The sequence below is a fragment of the Varanus komodoensis genome, unplaced genomic scaffold (assembly GCF_004798865.1).
Source record: "Varanus komodoensis strain SLA01 unplaced genomic scaffold, ASM479886v1 scaffold7_3, whole genome shotgun sequence".
Lineage (NCBI taxonomy): Eukaryota > Metazoa > Chordata > Lepidosauria > Squamata > Varanidae > Varanus > Varanus komodoensis.
Genome location: NW_025336480.1, coordinates 2,745,786 through 2,769,597, shown reverse-complemented (window position 1 = coordinate 2,769,597; position 23,812 = coordinate 2,745,786). Strand labels below are relative to the sequence as shown.

General features: G+C 42.2%; 1 protein-coding gene across 1 annotated transcript in view; it reads right to left on the bottom strand.

Moving 5' to 3' along the window:
- SH3PXD2B (SH3 and PX domains 2B) overlaps positions 1-23,812 on the bottom strand; it is a 131,641-nt gene that overhangs the window by 17,883 nt on the left and 89,946 nt on the right. Inside the window, exons 6-8 of the mRNA XM_044454660.1 lie at positions 13,259-13,284; positions 5,174-5,308; positions 3,029-3,133 (exon numbers count right to left, since the gene is read on the bottom strand). Of these exons, the coding sequence (XP_044310595.1) occupies positions 3,029-3,133; positions 5,174-5,308; positions 13,259-13,284 (266 nt within the window). The remainder of the gene's footprint in view (positions 1-3,028; positions 3,134-5,173; positions 5,309-13,258; positions 13,285-23,812) is intronic.

The following is a 23,812-nucleotide window of genomic DNA, read 5'->3' as shown; positions in this document are numbered from 1 at the left end:
GAAACAATAGGCACCGCCACAAACCTGAGGTGGATTTGCATATGTAGTAGAAGCACAAATTTCTAAGTTATAAATGTGCTCAAATGACTGAGCACACAACCAGCATGCTTCTTATTTTACTTCTGGAACACGAGACACAACAGCTATTTCTGCTGCAGGTTGATAGCAGGTCAAAAGGCATCACCAGCAATGCAAATGGAGCACATCAAAGAGGTGTTATAGCATCAGGATACAGTCACAATGACAGGAGAAGCATGAAAACGCCCAAGTGCCCCACTGCACCCAAAAGCCCCTTCTTTCCTTTCTGCATTTGCCATGAAGTAAGTTCTAAGCATGGTAAGCCAATACCCAAATTAATCACACACTGAGGGCCAAAGCTGCTGTAACGTTAAATGTATCAGCAATGATCTACAGCCCATCCTGGACCAGAGGTGGACAGAAAGTGTATCTCCAGATGTTTTAGACTCCACTTCCTGCACTTCTGAGCATCAGCCTTGCTGGCAGGAGCTTCTGGGAGTTGAAGGCCAAACCTGCTGGAGATCTGTCTCCTCTGTCCTAAACAATAATACTCCTCTTTCACAGGCCTTGGGTGGTAGGACTGGAATTTCTTAAAAGCAGCCACCCACCCCAATAGAAAACAGTTACTCTCTAGCAAAAGGACTCATATAAGCAGGACACTAACAAAGGGTCAAGTCCTGCAACAGTCCTGAACGCCAGTTGTGTCCCTGGATCTACTCTGGAAATAGTACTACAGGACTATCACTGTTAGAGGACTTTAACATCACCCTGAAAATTAGGGGTTTCTTTACTTGCTTATCTGATATACACCATCTTCTCAGCAATACCATTCTACATTCTATATAATTCTGTATAAGGCAAACAACAGGCCATTCTCTACAGAAAATATTCATCACATTAGCAATACTAAAATCCATTAGAAGAACACTTTGGCCTCCTGATCCTGCTGCTTACAATTCTCCCTGCACCCCTATCATGTGCACTGTATGTATACACAAAACTATCAATACGACGTCTTGCTCCTTATAAAGTGAACTGCAGCCTACAGAAACCTAAGCCAAAATAAAGTTGTTAGTCCTCAGGGTGCCACAAGATGTTTTTCCTACATAGACCAACACGGTTACTCTGTGGAATTTGCAGCTGAAGGGCAAGTTTTAAAAAATGCAAACTGATTCAGCTGAAGGGGAACTGACTTATGATTGCTACACCCCTGAGTATCTTCTGCTTTGGCCCAATGCACTAATGGGAAGGCCTAATCATGGAGCATTTACCCAGTACCAAAAGCAGCACTGTGTGAAGGGGTGGGGAGAATCACAAGTCTAAGGCAGTTTAATGTTTATGATCAACAGAGCATAAAAGGAAATAGGCAGGGCAGAGCACAGAGAATAAATTATATAAGACATGCAAGAAGGGACACAAAACACCACAGTGGGTTGCACATGCAGAAACGAGGGCAGACAAACATCCAAGGCACAAAAGAAGGCTGATAGGAGAAATTGCAAGAGCATCCACCTTGACCCCATCCACTGCTGTACAAGTCCCCAAGAGTCCGGCGGCGGCCCATGTGCCTGGGGAGTGACCAATATCTCCATGTGACTGGGCGGAGCATGTTGGGGAAGCAGGAAAGGGACAGAACAGGGTGTAAGGAGGAAACTCTTCATGTCTTCAAGCAACAGCCTTATTTAAAAGAGTGGATAATTCACAGTGAGATGAGATAACATATCTCCCTCCCCAGTCCACATCAAAGAATTGAATGCCTTGTTTAACAAAGGAGTTGCATGAAAATGACAGGTATCAATCTTTACTTTCAGCAAACAGCAACTCCACGAACACAAACATACACACACAATATGGGGCATAAAAATATGGGGCATTTCTGACTTTGTCTCAGAAGCGCTTAGACATCTCTCTCTAAACATCTCCTTCCACAGCTCCTCCATGAAGGACAGGGTGAATTTCCCATGTCAGGAGGCTGATTCCAAAAAGAGGCAGATCTCACCGCCAGGAGAACCTCATGATCTGGCCAGCATTCCAGAAAGCTGGTGCTCTTCTGCTGTGGTGAGGGCAGCTAGCACAAGTCTCTGGAGTGCTGCCTCAGAGCACAGCATTGGAGGGCTCTGGGAAATCCTGCCAGCCACTGAAAAGAGGAAGCAGCCAGCCCCAGCCTTGTTGAGCAGAACCTCAGGGGGAGGTCCTAGCAAAGGTGGTCTCCATGGCCAGCTCTCCACCAATGATTTGCTGGGAGGTAGGACTCCTCAAGAAGGATTCAAATGAGATGTTGGTCAAAGGGGTGGACAGGGGAGAGAAGAGAAGGGGTGGTGCTTCCTGTCATGGATAGTAGGGGAGAAAACAGAGGACAGCAGCACAGTCTCCAGCCTCAGGACAGAAGGTCTTGCATTGGAACTAGTTTTGAAAGTACTTAATGCTGTAGCTAAGTGGGTGAGAAGCTGATCAGTGGCTGGATGGGAGATCACAGTGGGCTCCATTATAATTGCTCTCGTCATTTCTCAGTGTTAGCCATTATAACAAATATTGTTCTGGTACAATGCTTGTCAGGCAAACCATAGGGCAGGGATGGGCAATTTGAATCCATCCAGATGTTTTGGTCCACACTCTCCAATTCTTCACCATGGGTTATGCTGTCTAAGCCAAAACATCTAGAAGGCTTGTGGACAGGAGAAATATTCTGTCATGCTTGAGGATGGAGCTACTTTTAGTCACTGGAGACTGAGGAAAGATAATGCACCCACTAGCAAGCTCCTTAGCACCCCTTCTCTAATAATTGCATCAGATCAGAAGGCTTTAGTCTTCAAGAGAGTTTGCTAAGGGTAGGAAAAACAATAGCAGGGCTCACTCAAAAGTACCCTTTGTCTCCACACCAGGTTGGATTTTTTCCTCCTTGGATACAATCCTGAAGATTTTGAACTAGGCTTCAAGGGATAAATGGTTCAAGGGATAAAGCTGGGTATGATTTGGGTTATTTTAGGCCTATCTCAAGATGCTTTCTTACCTTCTTCAGGTTGCATTGCAAATTCATCCTGGATTCCATCCTGGGCCTCCAGACAGGTGGCTGGGACCCACCCTTGCTCATCCAATGTGCTCACAAACCACCAGCCTAGAGTCAAGAGGAAATGCTGTCAGTTGGAGAGTTCTAGCTTTGGACAACCATCCATGCACCGGCCTCCATGGAATCTGCCCCTTTTTGTGGGGAATATCCTTCAGAACAAATCCCCACCCATTGTCACAACTAAAACACTGAAGACAGGCTTACCATGCACCACATTTCAACTGCCTTCATGTGTCTATATACTGAAGACTTCGTAAGGTTCTAAAATTGCTTTCCAATAGAAGCCACAGAGAATCAAGCCAGATCCTACTAGCATAACTCTTCCCTGGATCTTTCTCAGTCACAGTAAAGCAGGACAGAAGATCGGTATGTTGGGAGGCGACTTTTGGGCAATCCAATGTGCATAACTTTGCCTGGCCAATTCCTTTGTTTTACCTGCACCTTCTTTTGCTGCTCCCCTCCCCTCAACTTTACAGGTGTTTTTGAATTGACAACTTGGCAATTAGACCCTAGTAACTATATGTTGTCTCATCTGGTCAGTTTCTTTGTTCCTTCACCTGGCTGTCTTCTCTGACAGCTGAAAAAAAAATGGAATTGACGAGGAAAGCTGACATATTTGACAGCTGCAAGAGCATGCCTGTGAAAGACTGACAAATAAAATAAACTAAATTGCAGATACAGTTATGTAATTTTAAGGACCTGGAAACTATGGATCTCAGCAGTACTTTTTGAATATTCTGAAAAAGAAAAAAAAATGACACAGTGGCAAACAAAAAGGGGCAGAGATTGTATGGGGGGGGGGCTTGGGTTCAGCTGAGGACACTGGATATGTGCCAGAGCCAGCTGCAGGACTGATGGAGAAGAGGGCAAGCAACCCACCTCTGCCCTGTTGGTTGTCCCATGGGTTTCTCAGCAAATGAACAATCCACCATGGCTTATGCACAGTGGGGCATAACATGCTATGTGAACCCATCCACCGATATTTTTTCTTCTTTAGATTCTTCCTGTATTTCCTTGTGGTTGATCAAACCCAACCTTATTAAGATCATAATTTCATTTATTGCGCAGTTTTTTGTGTGAATTCAGAATTCATTAGATGACTATTTTGAATGGAAACCAAAACTATTCAGTGAAAAGCTATGAAACAATTTGACCTATGTATGACACCAAAGCAATTCACAATGTGTAATTTACATAAAAGCTATTCAGGTAGAGCATAATAAAAAGCTGTAAATTATCTATAAAAATTCAGCATGTTATGCTTTAGAACAGCGATACGGTGTCTGTTGTTATCCTGCTTCACAATGGATAGTGTGTGGATAGAAAATAGATCAGTGTCTTTTCCTTAATTTAAAGTCACATCAACTGCAGCTACTAATTTGCTTCCTTTTTCTGAAAAATGAATCGCCTGGTAGGACAATTGCATTGTGGAAATTTCCCTATAAGTCAAAATGCAAATCTGAAGTGATTTTCAGACCCTATTTATTATTTTACTTAAATAAAAAGGCAAAAACACACTGCATATTATTTTCTTTCAAAAACAATACTCAAGTCAAAGCACAGTTCCTTCTAGAAGGGTCAAATTACTAAATGAATTAGGATAATTGTAGGCATGCAAGTGAATTACTTGTCAATCAAAGAAACTGGAAAGGCAACTATGAATGGCATCCTCCTTTCATTAATCTAATATGAAGGCTCTGAAATGGGATCTGTGGGCCCAGGTGGCTTGCTGTCAAGGACAGTGCAGCATAAAACACGTCAACAAGTAATTTGGGGGTCAGAGTTGGGATAAGAGCTGACAAGGGGCAAAATCCTATGCAAGTTCAGTAAAAAGGCCTAGATCCATAGGCCTTTTTGCCATCCAAATATGCACAGGATTGTGCACTGAGTAATTCTTAATCCTAGCATTACCTGCAGAGGCCAGTTCTCACAAGCTGACCCTTGCACAGCCCTTCTAGATAGACTGATACATCACATGGTGCTTTGGAGCAGTGCTTGCCTTCAAATTCCATTAGGAAAGAATGAGGATGAAGAGATCCCTTTTGCATGTTCAGTCTTTGTGTCATGCCCCAGCTGAGCTCTCCTTACCAGATTCATTCTTCTCAATTATGTCCACCACTTGGCCCGCACACAAGCTAATCTCCGAACTCTCTTGCTTCTGGTAATCTGCTACCACCACATACTGTTCCAGGACCATGGGATCAGCAGAGGTCAAATCTCCGCCTATGTGATAGGGAACAAGAGGCACACTTAGTCACTATTCACAGGGCATCCCACCCGGTGTTGCCCCGGTTTCTCATGATCATGCCTGCAGGAAAAGGCTCATCCGAGAGCCGTGAGGCTTTGAACTATCATAGGCAGAGTGACAGGGAGATGGGAACAGGCAACAACTGAGATGTGTGCAGCTACGTCAGAAGCGGAGAACCGCAGGCCTACAGATCCAATTCAACCCTCTGGGGTTCCTCAAAGAACTGCTAGCCACATCTCCTTTCCCCTGACTGCCAAATCTGCTGGTTTTCTAACTTTTGCATTGCTTTTCCCCTATTCTAAAAGGTTGCCTCTTGCAGGAGTTACTGATAGCAGTTTTGATACGGGAGAAAAACTGTGAGAGCTGGTGTAGTATATGGTTAAAAGTGCTTGACTGGGAAGCAGGATATTTGGGCTCAACTCACTCAACGTTACTGGGAGATGCAGGACTTTTGTTTTTGGTAGTCATCACAAGGTCAGCATACCACCTAATTTCACCTATCCGCTCTGGAGAATTTTGCAGCAATTTGCGGCTGAAGTGGTATACTAAGGCGTGACTATATTTCTCATTGACTGTATATGCTTCATTGGTCTGTCACAATTGTGTCCCTCTCTGATCTTCAGAGTCTTCCTCAGATTTAAGCCAATTAATGATGATGGATAGGTATCAGATACCCCTCAACATTCACCATTAACCAATTTAAACACTAACAGAATCTAAAGATCAGGTCTATTTTAATTATAGGACTGAACTGGGTACAGAGTCATCACTGCATAATATGAGACTATGTTGGCACTACTGACTGAGGAGAAATGTAGAATAAACCGTGCCTTTCTAGGCCTTCTTAGGGATTCCCTTGAATTACCATACTCTACTAAATTATTTTACTTCCTTTTCCATCATTAAAATTAGCTGGCAGGGCATGCGAGGGAACCTGAAGCTGAGAGACTGAGCTAAGCAGGCAAAATGAGGTACAAGCTAAGAGTTACTTCTTTAAAAGCAGAGTCCTTAGCAAAGGTTTCTGCAACATTTCCACTGACTCAAGACTTTGTGGAATTAAGCTTACAGCATCCGGCTGCAGGGGTAGAAATTCTATTAACCTTACAAATGTGCAAAGCCTCTTAAGTAGGAAGGTAAAAGAATAATAATGGAAGTGTTTAAAAAGGAGTGGGATAATTCAAAAGGCTTTTCAATTTTATATAGCAATTAAGATATGTCTAAGTAAGCACAGTTATGCTATCTAGAAAACTTGTTCCAATGGGGAAAAAAAAACCTCTATTCACTGTAAGGGAGCATAACTCTTGCCTCACATTAGAGTCCTGCATGGCTCTTTGCCAAAGGGAACTATCTGGAGTCATTTCCTGTGGTCACTCCATCTGGCCTGGAAAGAAATCTAGGCTTGTACTTCCGGAGGATGTGGTTTTAGGCCTTCAGGACCACAACCCTCAAAAATTTAGCTGATCTGTGCAGTTCAACACTTGGTTCGTCCTTTGCATTCCAAAACAGCATCCCGGCTGCTTTTTGTGGAGGAAGCTCCAAGAGATTTGGGATTTCCAAAATAAATAAATCAAAGCTAGCAAGGGGCAGCAGAGGTTACCCAGAAAGAAAAAAATGTGTGAAACCCAACATTAAGAGGAAAGAAACTATAGAAAGAATTGGAAATGATAGCACATCATCATAAACTAGGCTAAAACGTAATAATCAAAGGATATTTTCTATCGGATAAAATCACATGTACCAAGGTACATTGGTTGCTGCTGTGGGTGGTCATCTGAACTCTTAGCCCCCAAACATACACATGTTTCTTCAAAGGAACATTCCACCAATTGCATCTGGACTTATTCCACATAAGCACACGTGAGAGTGCAGCCCTGGCTAAATACCTACACTGGAGGAGACGTACTTTTCCCCTGAGTAATAATTCAAGTTGGAAGAATCAATGTAAACTCACCACACAGACTAGATTTTGTGTTTTGTTTTGATCTAAACTGCATTTACTCTCTAGTCAACATCACCATCTGGAAGAGTGATGCTGCTGCTTCGAGCAGCAGAATTTAGATACTGCGGACTGTATTGAGAGAATAATAATTGGTTATTGCTGTACTTTTCCTGCCAAGGAAGGAGGGAGGTGCATGCAGGATTTCCTGTTTCAGGTGCTTTGCGCACTGTGTGCCTCACTGGCACTGGCTCTGGCACTGGGGAGGGAAGTGCACGCTCCCTGCTGCCCTATGTCAGGTAGCAAAACAGCTTGGGCTGGCTCGGTTAATTTGCCTATATGCCTACCCAGGCCAGTTCAGTTTGCCCATGCCTCAATAGCAAAGGGAAGGAAGCTCCTCAAATTAGAATATGTTTGGCAAATGGGGAAAAATGACTCTTTCTTATTTGGCTTTGTTGGCCTATCTTGGTCTGCCAAACAAGCCATTTGTGACTGAGTGGGTGTCTTGCACGTAAAGGGAAACAACAAAAGTGGTTTTCCCCTCTATATACCAGTTATATGGATTAAGTGGCCAAAAATAATCTATACATTTATATCAACAGCTAATATTTCAAAGCAAACCAAACAGGCCGGTCTGCTCTTGCAGCGGCAGTCTTGGTGGGCTGTGAAAATAAGCTAGGTTCCCTGTGTGTGGGCAGCAAGTTGGCTCTGGAATGGAGATTTGGCAAGACAGACATATTCGAGTGGGGAAGGCCGACTGAAAAGCGCACCAGAAAAAGAAGGGCTTGTGGAAAGAACAGTCTGGCAGTGTGGCACAGCCAGAGGATCAAAGAAGCCTGGCTGGGTTTTCCTAGCTTTGAGTGTACTGGATTCTAAGCAGGCCAAATAATTTATTTTGTGGAAGGATCAGTGTTGTAGGACACATTTTTTTTTCAAGAACAGGCTCACAGAAAGGAACAATTTTCCATTATGTTGTATCATAAACGACTCTCCATTATGTTCCAGGTAAGCAATGGAGAGGCTTAGTTACTTCTAATTACAGCATTCGATCCAGAGAAAATGATTGGAGGGAGTCGTCAGGATGAGACAAATATAACTCTTGGAAAAAAACGTCTGTGCCTAAGAATTGTAGTCTCCATCTGCTATTTGATGCCAAGTGTTGTTCTGACTAGACCGACTTTGGCTTCATCCAGCCAACAGAAGTCAGGAAAAGAGAAGACAACCTTTTTCCTGCCCCCAGCTCCCACGTAATTACTCATAGTGCTCCTGGGGCTATTTGCAGCTTCAACATGCAGCTCTGGCACCCCCAAACTGCCATTTAAACCAGCAACACAAAGCAATAAACAGCACAGAGCGGAAAAGCTGGAATTATTTTCAGTAGCTTCTTCTCTCAGGACAATTATTCCCAACCACAAAACTGTATGGTTGCATTAACAAGAAAAATGGCCTTCTCTGAGATAAGTGTGAGGCTCTTAAAGTTCCATGGCATTTTTACCTTTTAAGAGAAGGAGACAGGATGCAGGATTTGGTGCTGAGAGGAAGTCAGAAGTTGTTCTACACATGCATTGCGTATTGATCATGTAATTCTATGGCTGACTTGCTTGTGTCCCTCAATCTCCACAAATTACAGCAGATTAATTGCAATAAATGAAACTTTTTATATTACACACCTGTGTCACAATCACAACTCACTGGAGATAATTCACATAAATGTTTGGGAATCAGCAAGCCATTGGACTTTAAACAATGAACATGCATGCATGAAGATGATCAAGAAACAAACAGATTCTTTGAGGAGAAGCTGCACTCCAAATCTGCTTGCAAAGTTGGAACAACATGTGTGTGCATTTATTTTTCAGATGAGTTTTTAGGAACTACTAAGAATAATATTGCTCATGTGAATCTCTGGGTCTGATAGAAGTTTTCTTTGCACAGGATGCTTGCAAAACTCAAATTTAACCTCCTGTTTTAATGTACAACTGTACTTTGGGTTGAGGACATGAAAACTCTAAACAGACCTGAATAGCCCCACTAAGTGCTAGGACAAGGGCCCCACACATGACTGATTAAAATGAGAAAATGACCCTACTTAGGTTTGGAATCTCCTCTAATTACACTTGTGGGATTGTTCTGTGCAGTCATGCAAGTCAGTACGCTGTCTCTGACTCAGTAGTGAGCATCTCTCCTTTCAGAAATAAGTAAGCAGCACAGGAGACACACAGAAAGGAGAGAGGAGAGAACATGCACTCAAAAAGACAAGGACAAAGTGATTTTTCACTCCAATTTCTTAATTTCATGATTTGATGATGTTCTCTGCAGAAGGTCAAGTTTACACTGAGTGAAGATTTATGCTCCCTTCAGTTCCTAAAGCTAGCTTTGAGCTCCTTCCCCTTAATCTTAATCTTCATACACAAAGGATGTCATGATGGTATGAAAGACAGGACTTTTGAACAGCCACAGAAGTCCTGTAAGGAAAGTTACTGTGAATTTCATTTATTTATTGATAAATTTTGTCAAAGTGGGGTAATCTTTTGTTCCAATTCATATTCCCCATGAAAGAAGTCCCTTGCCCCAGTTCATGTTACATTTAACTGCTGTGGAATGATGGTGTTTTGCAAGAACAATTTAAAACAATCTACAATTATTTGTAAACAAACCCAAATTATTACCCAAATAAGAACTGACCAATAAAGGGCACTGAAAGCAGATATTTCCAGAATAAGTAAAAATAGGTATTCAAATATAGTGGGGTCAAGGTGGCAGTGCTGGATCCCCACTTAAGATTTGGACATAAAGCCCAAACCCTCAAAAATGAGCATCCAAACCTGCCTTTCGAAGAAGCCAATCCGTATAAAATGTTTGGGTTATTCCTAATTCCATTAAGAAGGTTAAGTAGGATTAACATATCATTGAATTTCAGTATTTGTAATAGTTGTATTTTATGTACACAGTTTATATGACCATTATCTTCACCATTTGTTATAGCCAATGGAAATTTTTACATATAAACCACAAAATTTTATTAGTTTATTCAGCTTTAAATTAGCCCATTTATTGAAGTCTCATATCTGTAACTAGACTCATGTTCATAAACAGAACAGGTTTAATGCCATGTAAATGTCCTTTTACATGCTAAAATTTTCCAGAAACACACACACACAACATTCAGTCTCAGTATTGGTCAACAGGCATTTTGCATTTGCATGTATTTAAAGGAATGTGTGCAAACGAGCAATAGCTACTAATTCATGCCAGATGTGGCAACCCTAACAATCACTACAGACAGTTCAGCTCGATTTTCATCTAATTTCCTGTGTAATTTCTTCCCAGGCTATCATCAAAGCTTGAGGCCACCACCAGCAAAGCAGCAGAGTTGCAACCTAGCCAGCTTAAACCAGTCCAATGGGAGCTTGGTTAGCTCATTCACAGTGCAATTCAGTGGCATGTCTCTTTAATGAACCTCCCTGCTCCTTCCCCATATATTCCCCACTGCACCCTATCCACAGGGCAGCAGCAACCCTCCAAAGCAAAAGAGTGGTGCTTAGAGTGCTCAAGAGGAACCGCAGATGTTGCCCAAGAGAAAGGATTGTGAAAAGCAAGATCCAAGCAGTGAATTGCCTTTACTACCTCTCAGGAGGAAAGAAGCCGTTCTCTTGATAAATCCTAATGAAGGAACAAAAATGGTGGAGAAAGACAATGAGGGCAGTACAAGGAAGGGGACACATATAGGTGAAGGTGATTGGCCAAAGAAAAATGTGCCTGATATCTTCCCCCAGGATGAAGGAAGATACCAATATATACTAACAATGAACTCATTATCCAAAGGCAGACTCTTATACGGGCAGAACAGCATGACCCACCCTCACAGTGGTACCATCACCAGCAGGCTTGGGCTGCAGAACTGCAAACTTGTTTTAGCGGGAAAAGAAATCATAAGTGATGCCCATGGCAGTGAAAGTGTTCTCAGGTGTGGAGCAAAGAATACATAACTGGTTCTATTTACCCTGTTACAGCTTTATATTAGAAAGCTTGGCTTTTACATGACCTGGGCCAGCTTCCCTGTCATCTTCTCAAGAGATCCAGTTTATCTGTTGTGCACATAGTATATATACATATTTTATGAAACGTGTCCTGTGGTAGGAATAGAGGGAGACACTTTTACAGACACTGCGCAAAAAGCTTCATTCCACATGAGCTAGATTTAGTATTAAGGGTAAGAGCATTCCACTCCCAACATGAATGGTCAGTTTAGAAGAAAGCAGAGTAGAATGGAGTACAGCCTATGAGACAGCTCACATGAACAAGTAGAATGTCCTTTAGCAGAGCCAGTGGCAAAACTCTCAACCACTTACAAAGACAGGCTGAAAACCTAAATGCTGTATCTGCTTCTTACAATATGTGTATATACTTGAGCAGCAGACACTAGTGTTGCTCACAGGATCTCTCTCCATCATTACCACATGCATTTGATATATTTATGAACTGGAATGTATTCAGTAGGACTGGCTCATTCAAGCTCTGAAGAAATCAAACTGAGCAGTATTTCTACACTGGGAATAGACACAGTTGTTCCAAAGTATATTATATCTTCAGGCTGCCAGAAGTTGAAATAGTATCATTTACTATAATACAGCAACTGAAGCAAGCTGGCAGGTCTAAGGAAATAATAAGATATTTAATTGCCCTACCGGACTGAATTCCTGATGCACCAGTATTTTGGAACACACCCAGCTAACATTGAGCACCAAAGCCAAAATAGAAAGATTTTCCTGCCTAGCCACAAGCTGCTACTGAGTGGGCATGAGTATGATTGTAATGTTCCTTCAACCAAAACCGAAGGGTGAGCTTGCTGTGAAATTATAGTTGGAAGCACTGCCCTAGGAATTAAACTGGTTTTCAGCAATCAGGCCCAGGCACTCAGGTCTGCTTGCTTTGTCATAAAATCAAACACCAGGGAAACAAAGTAGTTCAGAATATGGTTTCTGCTAATGCTTAAAGTGGTACATGCTAAATTGTGGGCTTGCTGATAAAAAGGAAAAGTCTTCTAAGAGCACCTTTTATTGTGTCCACCCACAGGCTACTTCCTCCTCTTGCTCTCTCCTTTCTACTGTGCCAACCCTACAGCAGTCTTCCCCACAGTGCAACCTCCAGAAGTGTTAGATTGCAGTTCTCATCACCTCCAGCCAGCACAACCATTGCAGGTCAACACACCTATAAGGCAATGGTTTGTGGAAGGCTGCCCTGCAGTTCTCATCAGTGCCACTGGCTTAGATGCTACACTGGGAGATAACAGACAGGCACGGCAGGATGCATTCTCAGCTGTGCTACAACAGCGCTGAGGACTAAGGCAGCACTGAGGCAGCCGCATACCTGCAGCATTCTGCACGAAGAACTGCTCTGCTCTGTCCTGCAAGTTAGCAAAGAGGACAGTGGGGGAACCACTCCTACAAACAGTCATCAGAATGCACATTTGTTCTAAGTGTGCTCTGCTAATTTGTCAGTAACTGTGGCACCTTCTTTCAAAATAAAAAATAAAATAAAGTGCCATGTTTTACCAGGCTCCGAGAATGAACAATTAAATTCTGACCACATGAAACCCTTAGCTACAAATACAGTGGAATAACACTCTTTCAGTCTCTCTACTATGAGATCTTGTACCAGGATAGAAACTGGAGAATTTCTGGACAAGGTGCTCATAATGCAATACATATAATAAGATTTTTTTTAATATACCTACCTCAGTCCTGTGTTAGGCTGCACAGTGAAGCAGAAACAAAATATGGGATAATAGAAACATGAAATCTAAAGAGAGGCAGCATGTCAGGACAGACTTTTCCAATTTACTTCCATGCTAATGGCCTCTGGAAGTGTGTGCTTCACTCACGCTTTGAACTGAGCAGTGGTTGTGGGCAAACTACAATATTTTTTGTAACAGATCAAGAAAGTAGAGATAAGGAAAGGGGAAAAACTCTGTAAGTCATGGCCTTACCAGATTTCTTCTTTCCAATTGGCTCCCTGAAAAGGAAAAAAAATACAATAGGTCAGTGAGGCCATGTCATAAGCCCAGTCTATCTGCCCGAAAGTGGGTTGTTAGGAGTGAAGAAACAGGCCTTCGGACTTTGGGCAGTTTGAGATTGAGCCTACTTTTCCTTGAACTACCGTATGCCACTAGCCTGACAATAGAAGAATGGAGACAAATTCATCTTTTCAAAGACAATCTTACCTTTCCTTCGACTCTATACAAAGCTTGCAATGTGTGAAACTCAGAAACTCTCACCCGTGTCCTTTATTGCTACCTCATAAGCATGTTCCTTTGCTTGCCTGCAAATGTCCACTACTCACATCCATACAATGCAGGCATTAAAAAAAGATTTCTTGTATTTTCTGGAAGCTGTTGATCTTGAGATTAACCTGTAGGCAGCACAGGTTGCCTTAATTTAAAAAAAAACTGTTGGCATATATGAAGGTAAGAGGTAAAGGAGAATTAAGGTGGCAGCAGTACAGAGGTGAGGGCCAGCCACAAGCATTTCTTGAAAGTTGGTCCAACAGGGAAAATACTCATTCTTAAGGGTGATAGCAATACCTGGGACCCTTGGGTAACTGTTGGGGCCCCATGATTCCAGTAGGACCCACTGCCAATGCTAGCATCCTGTCTTTCCCCTTTAAAAAGCTCTGGGCCAGAGTTCCAATGCACAGTGAGCAGCTGGGCTTAGCTGCCATCTGAGTTTCCCACAAGGCCCCCACAGCTTCACAGCTATTGGAAGAACGATGGGAAATTATTAGTTTCAGCTGCCTGACAGCTTTCAGAGCATTGCCGCTATCCCTGCTGTCCTCCACCTTCATCAAATAGTCTAGTGGAGCCAACAAATGGAGAAAGAATGGGTCCACCAGAGGACATTTTGACCTCCTCAAACCTGCAACAGACTCTGTCCATTCTCTCTGAGTTTACCTTTAACTTGAGTTGAGGTCAGTAGTTGCAGGGAAAACACAGGCAATATCTAGTTATGTTGTCATCTGTTTTCCCCTTTACAAACTCTATGTTTTGGATGTGACTTTCCGAAGGTGTTGCCTATTGAGCTACTTCAAAGGAATACCATCAAGGGTGGAATCCTGTGCATATTTAAACAGCAGTAAATCTTAGACCTCCCAAGCATTGCTTGGAAATGTGGAACGTTTTGTAGGATTTTCTAGGGCTTTGTAGGTCTTTTTTCTGTACAAACATGCATCAGATTGCACCTTAAGTTCAGTAACACATCATCACTTCATGTAACTTTAATCACAGAAAAATGTTGATCTTTATCCATTATCTGTGAGAAAATGCATATGCCAAAAACATGAATGTATTATTCCTCCTGTAAGGGGACTTATATCAGATATTCTCCTTCTCTACTCACCAAGTCCCAGTTATGAGTTTACCAACATTTAAAACACCAAAATTCCTACAAATATAATATTTGTCCCTGAATCACCTCACTGTTACAGGGAAAGAAAACCATGACAAAGAGAGCAGCCTTTCGTTCAACCGGCATCTTTTAATTTAATACACAAGTATACCATGAACCTGATGTATGTACATGCACCTGTGTGTACGCACACACGCATATGCATGCACACACACGATGCACAAGAATTTTACAGGATAATCACAGCCATTTCACACAAGCAAAATGCCATGAGATAGCTTATAATTTTGATACAAACTGCTTGGGTTTATTATCAACTATTTATTATACACTGAATTTTGCAAAACTGGACCAGCACATGTAAACCAATTCAAATTATGCTATCAATTGAAAAAAACATGCTGGGATGAGGGAGGCTATCAATTACTGCTAGTCATGATGGCTATGTATTGCTTCCGGCATCAGGGGTAATGTGCCTCTATATGCCAGTTGATAGGAAGAAGTGGGATTTATCTAGTAAAGGTAAGATATAATGGCAAGTTCAAGACTTCATGTTTTTTGCACCAAACAGCACAAAATGTGACATTATACCAGTTCACAGAACATAATTCTCTTTCCTTAAATGTCAAACACAAAGTGTAAAAAGCAGATGAAGTGGACCCAGAAACCAAAGCTAATGGGCATAGGGATCAAAGAGTAATCCAAGCAGGCACATGGACTTAAGTAAATGTCCTAGGTTTTTGGGATTCTCTAGGTATCTAAGTTAGATAATATTGGCAAACAATTACTTCACAATTATGGTACACAAGCAAACTAAGGTTTCTGCAAAACACGGATTGCCAGGTTCAATTGAAATGACAAATTATGTTTGCTGAGAACCAAGAAGAGGGGTCATGTGAGCCCAATGCTTGTGCACATCAGGATCCACAGTTCAACATGTGCTTAGGGAGCTGATGTGGTGGTTAGAATGTTCAACTTGGGACCCAAGAGATCCGGGTTCTAGTGCACGCTCAGAGATGAAGCTCACTGGATGACTTCGGATCAGCCTAGCCTACCTCAGAGGGTTGTTGTTGAGAAGATAAAATGGCATTAGAAAAGTCACCATAGAGAACTTTTTTCCTCACAAGGGGAAAAAAGACAGGATATAAATGCAAAGTAGCAACAACATTGTGTCTAGTTTGCATCAGTATTTCATGAACCAGGCTACTAGCAGAGGCACAAGAAAAGTCCTGACCGCATCAGCCTTTAGTCTTTTCTCTTTGTTAGCCAGTAAGAGGGAGCTAATCTGATGGAAATTCAAGCAGTTCTAGTCTAGCACACATCTGCAAAGCCTTCAGTGCTGGTGCTTTTGTATCCCTTCCCTGCTAAATGTATCAACTGTGGCACATTACCCTCCATCTCTGTTCCACTGCATCCCCCTATCTGAATGAGAAGGGGGAAACAAGACTGTACTTTTACTTTGTTTCTGGGACCTTCCTGGCCTGAGCAGATACACCTCCGAGAACAAGAACTCAGACAAGACAGGAAACAGTAATAAGCTTGCAGAAGTCTGCAGTTTCCTCATCTCTGCCTAGCATCCCACTCAGCAGCTGGAGAAGGCGATATGGAATGAGTCCATAAAGACCCCTGAGAAGGGCTAATGAGTGATGGAAGCACAGGAGGACATTGCATGAATTTGAATGTTTTAGGGAACGTTTCAATGGGGATAGCAGCGGGGGGGGTGCGGGGGGGGAATCTGAGAATGCACTCTTGCTGACGGGCTGCCATAAAGGAATTACAAATCCCAGCAATTTACCCAAAATGGGAAAACCTTGAAACAGAACCAGTGTTTTCCCATGTATCTAATTATGTTCAGAAAAATAGGATATGCAGAGAAAGGAGTGGGGCAACCACAGAGGCAGTGCTTTAAAAAAGGAGGAAAGTTACTTCCTTGTTTCATTATTCCAGCCAAGCCTGGCTGATGCCTGGGGATTTTCAAAGTTTACTCAGTGCAGACAGGCTGGTACCTCCTTTGAGCTTCTTTGGGCACCCCAGGATGTTTGGAGAGTATTTCTCAAGAAAAGAGAAGCATTGTCCATAAAAGGACAAAAGAGGTCTGTGACTGAAATCTGCAGTCTGCAAAAGCTACATCCGACAGTCTCTCTCATTAAGGAGGTTTTTATATATGCAGAATAAATGCAACCTGAGGAATACAATTAAATTTCTATTATTGACAAAGAAAACGTTTAGTTCAGATTGCACTGCTTTGAAAATGACTAAAACTGCAATCCTATGAATGTTTAGACAGAAAAATACCCTACAATTTCCAGTGTTTCCACCTTGAAGTTCTTTGCTATTACTAGTCAAATGCTTTAAACTCGACTACGCTAACCAACTTTAGTTGATGGTGGCCATACATAAAAAGGTCATAATGCATTGGCGTCCTACATTTCGGGCAGGATATTTAAGTATGCACTAGCCTGCGTGGTACCCTGAAGAAAGGATGCATATATATTGGTCAGTGTGTGATCACAGTTGTTTCAACAGAACACCAGTTGCATGAAGACTTAGATGAGTAAATACTTTCTGCAGGTTTTGCATTGGTGCAGTCCGGTTTATAGTATCCTTAAAGAAGGACCTTTTAAACGTGTCTGCTAAACTCTTTCTCTGGGCACAGCTATTCTGGTTTTCTCATTCAGATTTCCTGATAGTGTTCTAAGCATTCAAAATAGCTGCAGGAAGCAATTCCAAACGTCAGCCTGCCATTTCTCTCCAAGTATTTAATTAAATGCTATTTAATGGGGAGGACAGAAGGTACATCTAAACATATTTCCAGGTGAACAGCATATATCCCCCTCCATTGTTTAATAACTTCCTTCTCAGTCCTATGATCCTTGTAAGTGGTAGCAAACACCTTCAGTCTCATGGAGCATGTGGTGTTCCTGGCCTTTTGAATGGAGTATATGTGGTCATCCATTACTTCATTGAAGAGGCCAGTACCATTGAAAGGCATATGCTCAATTCTGGCTTTTGCCTCCATAGTCTGGAGGAGCAGTCAGTTGACACAACTGAGACCTAGCGCTCCTGCCATGCTCTTGGCACTGCATTCTGCCTGATGGCTGGTTATATGAATCGCCTGCTGAGCAAGGTGAGTGGCTGATTTCGTTGCCCAGGTTCTGGGCTTCTTAAGGGAGGGATGATCACAGCGAGGGCACCCTGTCCCACAGCATTAGGTAATATCTGGCCATGAAAGTGCAGCAGATGAACAGAAGCTGTGACCAACTGTATCGAGGTGTTTGCCTTCCCTCAGCTGAAATGGAGTGTTCTCTTCTCAAGAGCCCTTGAAAGGACTCCACAATGACAGATTTGGGGTGTAGGTGTTGAAACAGGAACACTGTGTCCCTTTCTTGTACCCAGTACATATTTTCCAGCCTTCTAGGAGGGGGATGCACAGAGGCAGGTTATTTCCACTTCTGGTGTACCATGTTGAGCAGGGTCGGTAGAAGGATATGGTGACAGAACTGGTGGTTTCTGCATAGACTACCTCGAGGACAGGGTCTTTTGCTTTGCCTGGGTCCTGGCAAGGATTGGGCCCTAAGCTATAGGCCATGTGAAGGACCTGTTTAGAAAATTGTCTGGGGTCCTTGGAAGTGTGGGAAAGATCTCATGGAGATCAGGATGGGCCAAATGGATGGTCAGACCACTGGTTCAAGGAAGAAGGTTCTGAGCCTGAGATACAGGGTTTGGGGCCCAATTCCATGGGTTCAGCAAAAGTTGTATGCTGATGTTTGGGTGACTGCGTTCGCAATGGTCACATTTGGGATGGTGGAGAACACCGGTTGCCATTTCCCTAGCATGATGGTCCTGGGATCAGAACTGGTGTGGGTGGGGAATCAATTGGATCCGACACGGCTCCAATGTGGCTGCTCAAAAGATGTGCAACATTCTCTGTAGAAGGTGGCTGCATGATCCCATCTGTAGGGAGGTGTCAACCAATCAATGATGCAGGAGTGAGACCAGTATCAAAGTCTGTCAGGCTTGGCAGTTTGGTGCACACTTTCGAACAACAATGGCAGGGTCACACCTTATTCTCAAGGTGGATTCAGTTTCTTGGCAAGCCGGAGACGACAATTCTTGGATCTCGCCTTCCAAGAACAAGGTACTCGGACTGTTGCAGTGGATGGATTGGGAGCTCCTGTGCCAGTTGCAACACCAGAGAGGAGTGTCTCAGTGGTTCAGGTTCTGGTACCGTGTCTTTGGGATGTGGGAGGCCAATAGGATGTTGCAGCAATTTTTACTCACTTGCCACCATCTTGCCCTTCAGTCAGACTGGGGCTTTCTGAAGATTTATTTTTCTTTGCCAATTTCTTGACATCCCCCCCTCTTAGTAGAGTACCCTTTCTCCAGGGCAGCTGGAAGTTCTGCTGAGGGTGCAGAGGCTCCTGTTCCTGAGGTGGTTGACTGAGAGGAGCTGTCCACATGGAGGGCTCTGCTCCAGAGTTCCATTTCAAGGCGGTCAGCATGATGTACCCTGGCTTGTTTAGTAAATGCCTGGCAGTGGCAGGAGGCATCAATGACGTGAGTCTCTCTCAGGCAAAACAGGCACAGCTAGTGGCCATTGGTAGGCAGGCATTTGCTGCTGCATTTTGCACAGTCATGAATCAGAGGCTTGAGCATCATTGTCTTGAATGGGAGGCAGAAAGGTGAGGTCAGGGAAAGTGGATAAAAGTGGGGAAAGTGGGCTAAGTAATATTTTGGGTTTTTTTATTTTTTGGTAGAAGTAGAGGAGAAAAATAAAGAAGAAATTGGAAGAATGAGAGGATTGAAGATGCAACACCAAGATAAGGTAAGTAAGTAGGGGAAGAATTTCCTGATGCACTCATGATGGTGGTCGAGGAAGAACTGAGGTGCTGACAGGAGGCCCTTCATGCATGCTGGGCATCCCCAAGGGTTGGTTTCCTGGCCAATATTAATGGATCGGCTTTGGAATCTCCCCAAATGAGCTCCACATATGCATGTAGAGACCATATGTGTGAATGCATAGAGATGAGATGAATGCATAGAGGAGCCTTAAGAACATAAGAGCTGCCTGTTGGATGAGACCAAGGGTCCATCTAGTCCAGCGTTCTGTTCACATGGTGAAAAATCAGCTGCCCACAGGGTCCCACAAGGAGGATGTAAGTGAACAACACCTTCCTGGCGTTCTGAACTAGTCTGGGGCTTGGAGGTGCTGTCTCACAAGTTCCCAGTCATTTGCGTCAGCTTATGTCCAGAAGGTGGTAGCAAAGACCATTAACATGATCGAGGGACTAAATATCTCCCTAATGACGAAAGGGTACAACATCTATGATGGTTAAACCTGGAGAAAAGACAAGCAAGGAAAGTACAACATTTTGCTTGGTGTGGAGAAAGTGGAGAGAAACATAGAAACAGAGCAAGTCAAAAGGGTCTCCCGGGCCATCAAGTCTGACCCCTGACTCCAACCGGCTCCACTCATGACATGCCGATGAGAGGTTGAGGTTTTTTCCCCCTCCTCCTTCAATAATACTAGATTTTGAAGTCATCCCATGAAATAGATTGTTGGGAGCTTTGTAAGAGACAAGAGGAAGTGTTCCTTAACACAGCACATACTTAAAACAGTAGAACTGAATGATAGGCTGGATGGAATCTTGGACTGATCCAGCACATCTCCTTGGTTATATTGACTGTGAAAGTTATGCTGAGGTCTATGGTGCCCTATAGGGTTCTGCCCATCCACAAAGTTATTTAAGATCTATTTAATTATTTAGCATATTTAACATACATGGTCCTCAACCAAAGGTTTAATTCTGTTTAAAATGAGTCTCTCCAACAGTGTATAAGAAATGCTTAAAAGCGCTACAGATCTAAAGTCCTCCACAGATTTCCCCTCTTTACCAGGGTTTAAGATGACAACAATTTTTGTTCTTTTAAAGATTGTTGGCAGTCTCCCTGTGCACTGGATATCGTTCTAAAATTGTGTGAGCCAGGTAAATTGATTATTTCCTATATGCAAGAAGTGCTGCGATCAAATATTCAGACTTAGACCTTGGAATCTGCCATGGAAACTTGGACAACAACTAGTAAGAGAAGACTGTGACACTGAGGCAGCATAGCACCAGGAGTGGGCAATTTCAAATCCAGATCGGTTTAATTTTGTGTTTGATCTAGCACAATGCCCTTATGGCTTTGATCTCTCAAGGAAAAATGGGACAGCGCTTAACTGGATTCAAACCTTATCATGCAGATGCCAATACTGGCAACATAAATGGGGGCTGGTCAATAATCCTAGTTGCGACTGCAGGAGTGTCCCATGAACTCTATATCACATCATGATGGAATGTCCCCTTAGGTGGTTTCCTGGTACCCTGGCAAGAGTTACATCATCTTGAAGGTACTGCTGTTCAATGGGTAAATGATCTAGATATCCTGCCATAGGTCTAGCCACTCTAGGAGCTGCTCATAGATAATCTATTTTTATTTACAATCTTTCCCATTCTTCATATTGCACGTTTTTAATTTATTGTTTTACCGTTTTGCATTTTACACACATTATATACTGGTTTCTGAATTTTTATGCAATGATGCTTTATTCCGCTATGCCATACAAAATGAATAAACTTAACATCTACATGGGACAGCTGGGAGAGGCGATGCAGAGCTCTGGGGTGAGATGCCACCAACATGCAGATGACACTCAGCTGTATTGCTCTTCACCTAATTCAAAGGAAGCTATCAACACCCTTAGACTGGTGCCTGATCTTGATAATGAGCTAGATGAGGGTGAACAAGCTGAATTAAATCCACTAAATATAGTGCTGTTGGTGAGCAGAAACTCAGTCTCAGGGATTAGGATACAACCTGTTCTGGAAAGCCTGAGCGTGTTTCTGGAGTCTACGTTGCCCCTGGATCTTTAAGAGGCCGTGGTGGTGAGCAGCGCACTTGTGCAACTACAATTAAAAGTGAGCTGTGACTGTTCCCAAGTTAGTCTGATCAGGCAACAGTTATCCATACCTTGACTACATTACATTTAGACTAATGAACTGCATTCTATATGGAACTACCAACAGACAATCCCAGGAGACTTCAACTGGTGCAAGGTCTCTACCAGTTATCGATCAATGGTATTCCAGGCTCAATCCAGGAAACTCATTTTAATCTTTAAAATTCTAAAGATCTTAGATACTGGCTGTTGGAGGAACTGATAATGCTTTCAGTTATATAGTGAATGTCCCAACAGTTATAGCTGGTGTGTGGTGAAAAACAGATAGATATGGAGAACCAACACAGCAAAAAAGTGTTCCTATAAGCATGAAAGGTTTTTATGGAATCAAAACTAATAAACCTCTACTCAACACACGTTGAGTGCTTCCTTTAGAATCCCCTCAAGAGATATGAGAAAATGGCATAGTTCTGAGAGACCGAGTTGCTAGGGCTTAGGCCTGTGTAAGGGCCTTTTAATCACTCAGGCAGGAAACCCTGCTCCTTAATTCGAAGTGTTTAGAAAGAGACAGTAGCAGATCACTACTGAGGATCAGATGCTGTGTGCATGCTCTGATGAATTATATACATAACTGTATTGGTCAAAATGTATTTCTTTTAAAGGGGAAATAGCCTGTGAATGATGCAAAAGGATGATGAACGGATGTGTGAAAACCTGTGGGGAGAGGGGAACAGTTTTTTCTTCAGGCATTTCTATTTTTTTCCTGAAAAACTGGAAAAATTGAATAGCTTTGGATCTTTTCCTTTAGAATGATGAATAAAATATGTAAGACAAGGTATTTGTGTGTTGCTACTCAACTTTTACTCTCCCCACATGATTTCCAAAAACCATGTAATAAAACTTTTATGGGAAAAGTAGGGATGTAAAAATTTCTGGAAATAGTGAAGCCATCCCAGGGCAGGAAATCTTTCTCTTTGTAATATTCCAAAAATGGCTATTTCTTCCATTAAACTAATTATTTATTCCTTATTAAAATTATAGATCTAATATAGGCAGACATTTAGGGATGCTCCAAATCATGCTCAGTTCCCAACATGTGAATTGAACTGCCATATCCTAATATCAAAGCAATATATATTTTTGGCAGTCTGAATTTTGTTTTACATAATCTTGTGTTTTGGGGCATATTGTGCTTAGATGCTGAAAAAGTCAATTAATGCAGTTATAATCTAAAACGCAGAAGTAAAGAAACAATGTAGGTTCTCCTGCCACTGTCTCTAGATGTAAAAGAACAGCAAGTGGGTTATCCCCCAGTTTCTTTTCTTTTTTAAAAAATCGCTTTGAGGCTTGAGTAGATGGGAGTCATTGCCACAGTTTTCAGTTACATTCCCAGTTTGATGTCATCACTGGGAATTTCTGTCTCAGCTATACAACTTAACTGCGGCCACTAGAATTAACCCTCTCTGTCTACAACAAACCCAGTGGCCTGGTTCCTATGGTATTGGCATGGGATTGATACCACCACTAAAGACAACCTCTGAAAAGAAATGAAACTTAAGATCTCTATTTATAGAAATGATTCATGAAGCAGAATAACTCTTCTATATTCAGATATTCACTGTTCCGAATAAGTAAAGGAATCTTTTTTGGCTAAATAAAATCTCAATAGCCTTTCCTTCAGAAGCCACAAGCAGGAATTTTTTTCCAAGTTCCTTACAAACAGGCACAAATACTGCACATTAGTCTTCCTCTAGTTCTTTCTCTTTCTTCTGTCTTCCCAGGAGATTCAGTTATTCCAGGAACTACTTAATGAAGTTCCTTTTGGTCAGGCATAAAATAGGAACCTAAATTTATACAATATATAATTTGCTTTGCTCCTAAACTTATTATGTGTGTGGTATAATATACTTAAAAGTATTGTTTAGTCATACAGTAATTAAAAATTTGCTGAGTTTATTTTTTAAAATTCTTAATGCTAATTTTAGGATCAAAGGTATACATAATATGTTTATGTTCCTAAAACAGTCTGGTGCCTTTCATGTATTTTAGAATATAATTCTTCAGCATTCCTGCCCAGTGGCCATGCTGCCTAGTGCTGATGGGAGCTGAAGCCCAAAGCATTTCAAGGGTTAGAAAAAGGTTAGAAAAAGCTGTCCTAAAGCAATAAAGTTACGAATTACATTTTCCAATGGCTTCACAA